The 11,394-nt window shown below is 41.3% G+C and overlaps 1 protein-coding gene across 1 annotated transcript; it reads left to right on the top strand.

The window, feature by feature from the left end:
* The first annotated feature begins 506 nt into the window (after nt 1-506).
* LOC307251669 (ADP-ribosylation factor-binding protein GGA1-like) lies at nt 507-10,605 on the top strand. Its single transcript, XM_080029056.1, has 17 exons — nt 507-557; nt 1,352-1,436; nt 1,552-1,627; nt 1,834-1,932; nt 2,824-2,947; nt 3,760-3,860; nt 4,100-4,180; nt 4,789-4,926; nt 5,015-5,096; nt 5,487-5,597; nt 5,711-5,854; nt 6,234-6,277; nt 6,468-6,658; nt 7,264-7,535; nt 7,645-7,814; nt 7,960-8,070; nt 8,828-10,605. Exons 1-17 carry the CDS (start codon nt 512-514, stop codon nt 8,939-8,941), a joined length of 1,989 nt encoding a protein of 662 aa, XP_079885182.1. The 5' UTR covers nt 507-511; the 3' UTR covers nt 8,942-10,605.
* Nucleotides 10,606-11,394: the final 789 nt, after the last annotated feature.

The following is an 11,394-nucleotide window of genomic DNA, read 5'->3' as shown; positions in this document are numbered from 1 at the left end:
TTTGCTGCTGTTACATGTAATTTATGATCAACAGAGGGGAAATTAGACTAATTCCGGAATATTTAAAAGTTCCTCGTTGCACATTTAATTCAGCAGCCGGCTTGTGTTAATGATATTCACACTCCCCCTGAGATAATTTAAATATGACAAACAAATGTCCATCTATTACAGACTTCAAGGGTGTAACTGGGAGAGACATGGGTCTGATGGGCATGTATGTTGACACCAAAGCTTTGGTTGGTCTAACAATGGGCAGCAGGACAGAAAGGGGTAAAAAGGTCAAGACTCATATACGTTTTCATCTATGGTTTTCATCCATACAATGTGCCTTGATCTTATTAACAAAATCACTAGGTACGTTAACACCACTCAAACAAGAGGCTCAATGCAGGCTTTATCGCGTTAAAATAGAGGCAAAACGTGGCACTTTAGGCTTTCCATACTGCAGCTGTCATCGCGATATTGTACAAAAATCACGCGGTAGGTGCAACTAGTTTAGAATTCCCGAAAGATGGCGGCGGTGCCTCCAGATGAGGCTAGCCTGCAGTCTCGCATCAGTAAGTCACCGTACACTATTAGAATAACTTCTTTGTAACGTGAAGCGATGGCTTGTGCTCTGTTAAGCGGCACGGAGATATGTTTTCAGTTTGACTGTGTTGATGTCGGTCATAGTACGCTGAGAGTCGAGGTTTTTAGAGTCAAGAGAGCGAATGTCATCAGATCCAAAAGTGCACAAAACTGTCACCTTTGTTGTGATGCGCTCGTACTTTGAGTTCACATTATGTGGACTGTTGACAGTTTGAGGTTAGTTATGCCACTCAAACATGCAATTTAAATCTATATATTTGTATTGATATCCAGCCTAATGCTAACATAATCAGCTAGCTAGCTAGCCGCTCAAGGACCAAGACAAGCCATGACCCGTTCGTTACTTCTGCTATAACAATAGACACAGGATCCAGTCATACATGTTCTGCAAAGACCTGCACGTCCTTTCATCTGCCCTTAACTATAGAACTAGAAATAACATAGTAATAGTTTGCATATAAACAACAAGGGGCTCCAGCTGCGGTCAGGGATCACAGTTAGCACGGCTCGAGATTTTAACTGTGTCGCTGTAAAATCTTAGTGTGAACTGACATTACCTGCCAAAGGTCGGTGTCACTCTTAGGTTTGACACATTAGTGACACACCTATCCAGAACTATCAAAGAAAGTTGCTTGACTCGTGTTTTGTTGCAATTGTTTTTTTGAATGTAATGGAAAAGAAAATTAATTCAGTTGCAGCAGTTTAAAAGCGTGGATACAGAGCAGATGCAGAATTTAGTCCAATGCGTTTTCCTTCTGCACAGATAAGGCCACCAACCCTTTGAATAAGGAGACTGACTGGGAGAATATCAAGGGATTTTGTGATCTGCTTAACAATGAACCAGAAGGGTGAGATGATGTTTGACTTGTACTGCTCGGATGTTAGCATTGTTTTATTTCACATGTTGCCAAATATATTGTGTGTGTTTTTACAAGGTTTTTGTTACACGTTTTTATCCATCAGTCCCCAGCTTGGAACCAGACTCCTGGCCCACAAAATCCAGTCTCCTCAGGAATGGGAGGCTATGCAAGCACTCAAGGTGGGCTTTATGCAGCGCTATCCATAAAAACTTAAATTCAAAGTGGCAGCTATGCGTCAATATCTTGCTAACAATTGTAAAGGTCTGCTAAATGCCACATTAGAGGCCACATGTCATTTTTTATTATTTTGTTAACAGTGAAGGCTTTTAATTTGAAGGCTTGTCTGTGCAAAAGGTAAAACAAACACACTCTAAACATTTCCCAGGTCCTTGAGACGTGCATGACCAACTGTGGGAAGCGATTCCACACCGAAGTGGGAAAGTTTCGCTTTCTCAATGAGCTCATCAAGGTGGTCTCCCCCAAGGTAATGATCCCTGTCTTAACCCATTGATGACTATGGCAATCTAGGATGCATGTCCTTAATGCCTGAGGGTTTTCTGAAAAAATAGTACGAATTGTCAAGTCTACCAAAACCTTAATATCTAAGCCTGTGTAGCACATAGAAACATGAAATAAAATACATTTAAAAGTTAAGGTTCACAGGTTTTATTTAAACATGCTCCCTTAGCGCTTACAAACCAACAAATATTTCTAAAAATCGTCAAAATTAGATTAAGAAAATTATTAAATATTGTTAATAAATAGATGCAATGTGTTGTGTGATTTTCGTCAGTAGTCTATAGTAGACCTTGATTCTGCGCACCAAACGCCACTAACTGTTCTGTCGCCGACATAGCTGGCGTATTTTTTTTTTTATTATTATTATTATTATTATTATTATTATTATTATTATTATTATTATTATTATTATTTTTAATTTTTTTGATTGACATGATTTTCGGCAAACCACACAACTTTTGGGTGGTCACGTGGTCTTCAAAAAAATCAACAAAACCCACCTCATGTGTATTTGAACCAATGACAGTGCATTCTATGCTGGGAATGCCGTGAAAATTAGATAAAGTAATAATGCTGCGCGACGCAGCATCAGGCAGGAGAGCCAATGTGGCATCGCGCAGCAGCCGTCATCAATGGGTTAAAGCTTTCATACCAGGTTGGCTGCAACTCTACATCCATGAGAATCACTTTTTGTATTGTAGGGCTTTATTAATCAGATACATTTGACCTACAAACCCTACTGAAATATTTTTAAAAAAACAGTGCGGGGTATGAACTGTCAGTTTGATAATCTTCTTGTTGTTAAACGACAGAGACATGCAGCTAAATAACTAAATTAATCCCCACTTATCTGCAGTATTTGGGCGGCAGGGCTCCGGAGGCAGTGAAGAAGAAAGTGTTAGAAACACTGTACTGCTGGACGGTGAAGCTGCCAGATGAAACCAAGATAGTAGACGCCTATCTGATGCTGAAAAAACAGGGTGAGCAGCCCCAGAAGCACCATGCATCTTTGCTACAACCTACTTTTTTACTGAAACCATACTAAGCTTGACTCATAACTGTACTGCGCTCTATAAGAGTGAAGGTATTAATATGTTTTTGCTTCGGTTTTGCGTGTATTAGGCGGCTCTCTGGTCTCACAGCCCGCTGGGCATATAGAGTACACTTTAATATTAGTCGAGCTTACAGGACGTCTTGTTTCGGCAATACCTACGATGTAGCCTATTGTCTGCTTTACGACGATAGCAAAGATGCATAGTCTTTGTTCTATTAACGTTTTACTTATCAGTTATTAATACCGGAAGTTTGAATCTGTGACTTTGTTTTTCTTGACTTTATTCTCAACATTGTATTAGGTCTCAATTCAATTCACGAAAAGAATCAAAGAGAACATGGTCTTTTATTCCATGCATTGACCATACAGGGGTTTATGAATATGTTTGTTAGTTCCCATATTTCACTGAAAAGGTTTTTGGTTCCTGATATTTTCCGTGTGTTAACAAATGGAGTTTTTTCTACAAGGTAGTATCGGTTCTCCTTTTTGTGGTGATGACCCACAAGCGTGAGGCCAATGCGCTTTAGTCACGCCTTAGTTGAATCTGGTGCAATCTTAAAAAGGCAGTCTCTCCGCCACACTTGAATAGTTGTCATGTACTCATGTACACATACATCATCGACAGTCACTGTGAGTCAAAGGTGACCCAGATTCTGTAACTGAGATCTATACACAGTGTGAATGTTTATAATGGGAGCTGTGCTGTGGAGGTTAATAGGTGGCTTTGTACTCTTCCAGGCATTGTCAAGCTGGATCCCGTTCTTCCTGACGACAATCCCCTCCCTCCGCCTCCACCCAGAGACAAAAATGCTGTGTTTGAGGATGAGGAGAAGTCCAAGGTATGAAGTATGAGCGAGGACCAAAATGCACCAGTCGCTTCGAATAGGCTTTCAAAAGAAAGGACTTGTTTTGTATAACCCTCATGTTGGTTTGAAAAAAAAAAAAAAAAAGGTTCCATACCCGTTAGATCCTGTGACGTGGAACCCCCTGGGAAAAACCATTAAGGGACCGACAGTTTACAAAGTTCTCTTCCTCTTGTCTTTCCTCTCCCTCTCCCCGTCCTATCCTGTTTTTGTAGACGCTGTCCCGCTTATTGAACAGCACTCACCCTGAAGATTTAAGAGCAGCAAACAAGCTCATTAAGGAAATGGTCCAGGAGGTATGTCATCGCTTTGGTTGACCCAACGTGCTGAACAGTATGTGGACGCAAGTGCACGTGTGTCTCTGTCTTTCCACCATTCGTTCATAATTCCCCCCCCTGAATGTAGCATGGTTCTAGCGATTTTGGGAAATGCTTGTTGTCAAACTCAATGAAATTCCTCCTCATGATCCGCTACCTGACCATACTGTGTGTGTGCTGAAAAAAAATCAAGCGATAATAAACAGCCCATGCTCTGTAAACGGTTATGTTGCTAGCTACGATGGACCCCCTTTGTTTAGATACCAGTTTACGGAGCCTGGGTTGTGTATTAACACCAGATTTAATTTTTTTCAGCGAACGCACTGTACGGACAGGTAGCAGATTGTAAGGAGATATTCAATGATTTGGACAAAGTGATTTTGACAGCAAGCATTCTCCAGAATCACTGACTCCATCTTTTTTTTAATGATAAGGTTTTCATATGTAGGTATAATCGAACACCGGGCTTTACTTTTAATAATTAGTAAATGTAATGTCATTAACACACCAATGAACAGATATAGTCGGGAAATGAAGGTATATTTATTGATCCTTTGCACTGTGAGACCCTATGGCTCTGTTCCCAGGACCAAAAGCGTGTGGAGAAGGTTTCAAAGAGGGTGAATGCCATCCAGGAGGTGAAAGAGAGCGTCAGCCTGCTGAGCCAGCTGCTGGAGGGCTACAGCAAGGAGAGCTGCTCCCACAGCAACCAGGAGCTCATTAAGGTTAGCACAGCTGCAGCTTAAGTCTCATAACTCTGCCTAGAATTCTCACTAGAGGTTTTAGTGTTTTTAACACGTTGTCTATTTGCAGGATCTTTACCAGCGCTGCGAAAAGATGAGGCCGACACTCTTCCGATTAGCAAGTGATACAGAGGACAGTGACGAAGCCTTGGGTACGTTTTCTTTTGGGTATGGTTTGTCATATTGCATGGGGCATCTATGAAGTCAGTTTTCCCATAAGAATGTCATGGAATCAGACCCGTTCCAACGTATAAGCTCTGAAAACAACATCACAGGCTAATAAAAACACATGTCTTCAGTCTGCAGATTAGCTAAGAAGACGGTTATGGTTTACATTTTAAAAATAAAATACATGTTGCACATTTATGTAGCACTTTGTAGTTTGGTGTATTTGAAGCTAATGTACTGTAACTCACATGATCCTTGCTGTCCTGGGGTTGTACCTTTTGTGGTTGAATGCACTTATTGGAAATTGCTATGAATAAAAGCGTCAGCTAAATGAAATGTAATGTAAAAACCTTTTTTTTTTTTTCTGCGTACAGCGGATATCTTACAGGCCAACGACAGCCTGACACAGGTCATCAACCTGTACAGACAGCTGGTTAAGGGCGAGGATGTGACTAAGGATGAGATAACCACTCCCTCACAACCACGTAGGTGCATTGTGTGTGCGATTTCGACGTCACTGGTGAAAATGGCGGTGACTTCAGATTTGGCAACCTTTACCAAACTTAATTCATTTATCCATAATTTCTGTCCAAACCAGACGGCAGCAGTTCAGCACTATTAGACCTGATGGGGCTTAATGCGTCAGCCAACGAGGCCCCATCCAATCCAGATTCACCCAGCCTTCAGAGCCTGACTCAGAACATGGGCATCAGCCTCTTGGACGATGAACTCATGTCGCTGGGTAAGCACAAACCACTCATCTGGCTTGTAAACACAATGGTAATTAACCAAGTGTGACTTCTTAACAAGCCAAAAAAAAACAGTCAAGTCGGCAATGTAAGCACAGCTCAGTTTGCACAGCACAGTTACAATGTATTTCCATTGGCGGATGTGTAGCCCTCCCGTTGGCCGGCTGGCTGAAACCCAGTGTCCTCAGCAGAAGACCACATCCAGCCAGACCACAACTAAGCTACAGACACTCACAGCCACTCTAGACTGAGCCAAACATGTCCCAAACTCCGAAATTGCAGTGTGCATGTGTTTTTTGAGCAGAATTACATTTTGGAATAAAAAATTGGAATAGAATTGAGTTAACATCTGCTGTGTTTTTTTCTTTTTAGGACTGACTGCAACAGAAAACTGCAACTCTCAGAACACTTTCCAGGTGCAACTCATTAAATGGTTTGAACTTTGTTGCCACCTAGTGGGAGTTGTAAAACGGACTCTAACGCATTAAAAAAAAACTAATGCCATCAGAATAACTTTAGATCTTTTCCATATCTATTTTCAAACCACTTTACATCCTGTCCATCTCCTTATACACTCTTTTACATGTAAACCTTTTTCTCTCTCAGTCCTCTGATAGCACAGAACCATCTGCTACCCCGATCCCTGCTGCAGTTTTGCTACCAGCTTTGGTGCAAACAGCGCACGCTCCACAAGCGGGAGTCACCGCTACTGCTCCTAAACCCATGGAATCACTAGACTTGTTGGGGAAGACATTGCTACAGCAGTCCTTACCTCCAGAGAGCCAGCAGGTTAAATGGTGAGTTAAACTGACTGGAGGAGGTGGACATACTAACCTAGAAGACGTTTAGCGTTGGTTTGGATTTGTGTGCTGCACTAACCCTTCATAGCCCTGAGGGGTAATGTAATACACAGTAGAGGTGTGAATCTTCACTTCATTCGATTTCACCAGTTGACAGTTCAATTGCAAAACATTTCTTGATGAATCTGCAATGTGTCCCTGCATGTAGACGAAACACATTACTCACCCTTAATTTTCTATATTACTGCACAGTGCACACTAGTGCACATAACTACTTTTTCAGAGAAGACGCTTTAAGTTTAAAAAGTAGCTAAGTTTGTCTTAGTGCCGTTTATGGCTAAGACTCTTCACTCTTGCCGAGGTGACTACACACGGCGGTTTAATGTGGAAATGAAAGAGTCCCAGAAATAGGTGCGGCTCAGCTCGCTAATTTGGGGACACTACCCAACGTTAGATATAAAAGCGGGCCGAACCGATCCGCGCTGCTCAGTGGAAACGAGACTAAAGAAAGCTAACAGTTAACGCAACGTCACAAATTGTAGAAAGCAGCAGTAGTAGTAAATAAGTTGTTGAGAAGGGTAATGCGTTTCTTCTACATGCAGGGACAAGCTCCAACCTCAATCCAGAGTCACTTTACGAGATCTCCAGAAGTCAAGCACCAACTCCAGACCTGCTCCTGGAACGGCCACCACCCCCACCACCTCGTCCTCTGGTCCTATGTCCAGCCTGTCCATCCATTCAGATCAACCAGACGCTCTCCTCCTCTCCAGTCTCAGTCTCACAGCTGCAGAGAAAGGCTCACTGGCTGCAGCCGACCCTTACGACAACATCTCTCTGTCAGATGTTACCGTGCCTCTGGAATCAATCAAACCCAGTAAGTAGAACACTAGACACAACAGGGATGCTGCTGAGTGTGGTCCTCTTGTCTCTCTTTTATTTTTTTCATCAATCCTATTCTGCTTTTGTTTGCAAATCTATTTCAGGCAACTTGTTACCAGTGACTGTATTCGACAAACACAGCCTCCGGGTTCTGTTCACCTTTGCCCGTGACTGTCCCCCGACCCGGCCCGACGTGCTGGTGGTGATCATCTCCATGCTGTCTTCAGCCCCTATTCCCGTTTCTAACATCCGCTTTCAGGCAGCCGTACCAAAGGTGACCCCAACATCCCATATCTTCACACGCACGCCTCTCTACCTGCTCAGTTTTGAGACAATCTGCTATTATAGTGGCAAGTCTTAATATCCAGTTAGGTGGATATAACAGCCAACATGGTTTTTGTGTGTCTTATGTTGCCTAGGTGATGAAGGTAAAGCTGCAGCCTCCCTCTAGCACCGAGCTCCCAGCCTTCAATCCCATCCTGCCTCCAGCGGCCGTCACACAGATCCTGCTGTTGGCCAACCCTCACAAGGTAATCTGGCTCTTGACCCATCTCCCCCTCAACCCCCTTGTCATTTTTTTTTTTACTGTCTGTCGGAGTCACTTACCATGTTTCCATCCACAAGTTTTCATACAAATGAAATAATATTGAATTAAAAATTCCTTATGGAAACAGTAAAATTCTAGCCAGGAAATCCAGACCCACATCTAGAACGGTATAGGGTCTGGATATATACCTTCCCAACTCAAGGGGCAGCACCTACGCGTGCATTTTAAATACGGCACGCAATCGGACAGCACTACGATCAATCGGAGCAATGACCAAGGTGACGTATTAAGCCCCGTTCATTAAGCGAACAGCGGAGTTAACTGTTAAATTAACCTTTTGCGGCAAAACAGAATCCAAAAGCAGCATTATAATTTGTGCAATATTAATAATTTCTTAGTAGATAAATAAGCTTTTCTTGCTTCTCCACTAAAATAAGATACATTTTTTTTTTCTCACAGGAGGCTCCAAAGTTACATAAATGAAAACAAAGAATACAAAATAAGTGAAAAATTTAAAATGTACAAAGTGTTATAAAAAAATAGTCTGATAGAAAAAATATAAAGTGTAAAGTAAATGCAAAGAAAACAGTGCCTCAAACAATGAATAAATAGCCTGTGAGGGTGACAAGTCATATTGCACATGTAAATGATGACATAACGTTATCTTAAAGAAAACTCAACGCACCTCTTTTAAGCAGCAACTAGTTACATCATTATTACTTTTTTTTTTCTTGTATTAGGAAAAAGTCCGTTTGCGGTACAAGCTGACGTTCAACCTGGGGGATGCTTCTCACGATGAACCTGGCGATGTGGACCAGTTCCCTCCTCCAAACACCTGGGGGAACCTGCAGTGAGACGGAGCGAGCACATCCCATCTGATCTGCTGCTTCCTTCTAGATTTAGGTCGAAGTTCGTCCCTCATCGCTGGCTTGAGGTGAGACGGCCTCTTCACACTTCAGCAGTGGGTTTCAAACTGCGGTTTGGTCATCCAAACTGACACGAGACCAGTTGCGGGAACCAGCTTGTGCCTTCCTTCGCAGCCTTCCTGTCCTCATTCCGTCATCTCCGTGTTCCCGTGGTTTGCAGCTACCATTTCTTCTTTCCAACAATCAGTCCAACGCAAACGGTCAAAAAACAGAAAAAGCTGATCCACGCAGCGACTTATGGAGAAACAAGTTGAGCCTTTTCAAAAACCGAATGTGTGTGTCTGTCTGATTTACATATAATTATCGATCCTCGATGTCCCATGTCATGTGAACTACATGTAACAGCCGGTGTAGTGCATTATTTGTTACTGATGCATTCCTCATTTGTGACGGTGCAAGAAAAAAAGTCTCACATGCCGAGTATCGTCACAGTCGGTCGAAAGTGTTTTTTCATTGTTCAGAGTTAGTTTAAAAAAATCAGTCTTTTCTTCATCAATGTCTCTCAGATTAACTTCTTATTACAGTTCTTACATTAATGTGTTTACAGTATTGTAATGTCGTACAAGTTTTCCATAATGCTTTAATTGCATTACTAGCAAAACAATTCCACATTGCCGCATAATATAAAGATGTGTTGTCTGTCTAACACATTGCATAGGGAAATTATGAATGTGATTGTTAACACTGAAATCATAAGAAGCTGACTTTACCTTTTTATCCAATGGAGATAGTTCAGTATGCGTATGAAGAGTGGATGTGAAATGCTGTTCTAACTGGAAAAGTATGGGGAGAACAGAGTTGGTGTAGGTGAACAGGGAGCATAAATCATGAACGGGTCCATAAATTTTGAAGTATGGGATTGGGTTGTATTGTTTGTGTTGTGCTTTGGGAAAGTATAGTTGAGCAGTGTGTGTGTGTGTGTGTGTGTGTGTGTGTGTGTGTGTGTCTGTCTGTCTGTCTGTCAAAAGGCCTTTTTCACAGCAGTTGTCGTAGTAAGAAAAGCACAGGTGTTACAAATAACATGAATGATGGCTCTGTTCTATTCAATTGACAGTCAGCCAGCATTGAGAGCAGGACCCTGAAACTGCAGCGAAATGGAATTCAGCCAACTGATTCCCTACATGTTATAAATGACTGCTGTAAAAAAAGACTATGAAGGAAGGTCACTCACTAAATCTATTTTACCTTTTAATTTCTGCACTTTTTCAATTTATTGGGACCATGTTTGTTCTTTCCAACATTATGTTTTACTCAGGATTTTGATTTTTAGATTTATTTTATACACCAAGAACTTTCATGCACTTATTTTGTTTAAATGTTGCACATTCCTGATCACAGTTCATTGTCTGTTCTCATTTACTGCCTTTTTTTTTTGCTGTTGATTGACCCAAAGAGGGACATGCAAAGTCCTGAGAGCTGACATCTGGTTTGGATTCTACCACATGTGCCTGGGATGAGACGTTTTGATTTTTCATTTGCTATGTACATAATATGTATACATCAAATTATGTTACTGAATCATCTTGGTTGTAAGAGTTGATTGGAGCACTTTTTAGGACCATGAAGATTAAAATAAAATGAGACTAAAGGCAGACTGGTTTCAACCCCGAAAAATAAGATTCTGAAATCACTAACTACGATAGGGATAGAGCTGGAGATTCAGTTTATAATTTCAGGGGGGGATTTAAGAATTTAGTAATAGTGATTATTTACTTTGAAATGATACATTTCAAATGGTCAACCCTCCTTCATAAACAGCCATCACACACAGAGCCATTAATCATTCTAATAGGCTGTTATGTAATAAACTTTTTCATCAGCTCTTATTTATGTATACAGATACGTTCACTAAGAAAGCAATAATCAGGCAAAGAGTAGCCTCAGTGACCACCTTCCACTCATTCATGGCTCAGGCAAATTGTAAATAATGGAAAATTTTGAGCTCGCAAACTTTGCATTGAATGGGCAGGAATCGGTTTAACTAGTAACATTCACATTTAACAATGCTTCACAAATGCAAATTGTATTTTCGTCATTGCCTCAAGATTATTTTTTGCAGCCTCCATCTCATCCACAGTAACGCCTTGTAGCCATCGTATTTCATGTATGGGTAGACTATGACGGTTATGACAAAACCTATTACAGATCAAACAAAATCCCTCTAACTTCCTTATACCTTAAATTCTGCAAGATGTCTGTCAAACATGATCAAGTGCTGTGCATGCAATGCTGTCCCCCTTTGTCCAGCTTTGAAATCCATGAATAAGACTTGACCTTCCACATTAACTATGACTGGCAAGATGACAAAAAACATCGTGTGGAACAGAAGACCCAAAATGTATCAATCAACCTCCATGTTTACCCCCTACTGTTAATAAAAG

The sequence above is a fragment of the Ammodytes marinus genome, assembly GCF_949987685.1.
Source record: "Ammodytes marinus genome assembly, chromosome: 6".
NCBI lineage: Eukaryota > Metazoa > Chordata > Actinopteri > Uranoscopiformes > Ammodytidae > Ammodytes > Ammodytes marinus.
Note: the sequence above shows the minus strand (reverse complement) of the source record. Positions and strands in the feature narration are given on the sequence as shown.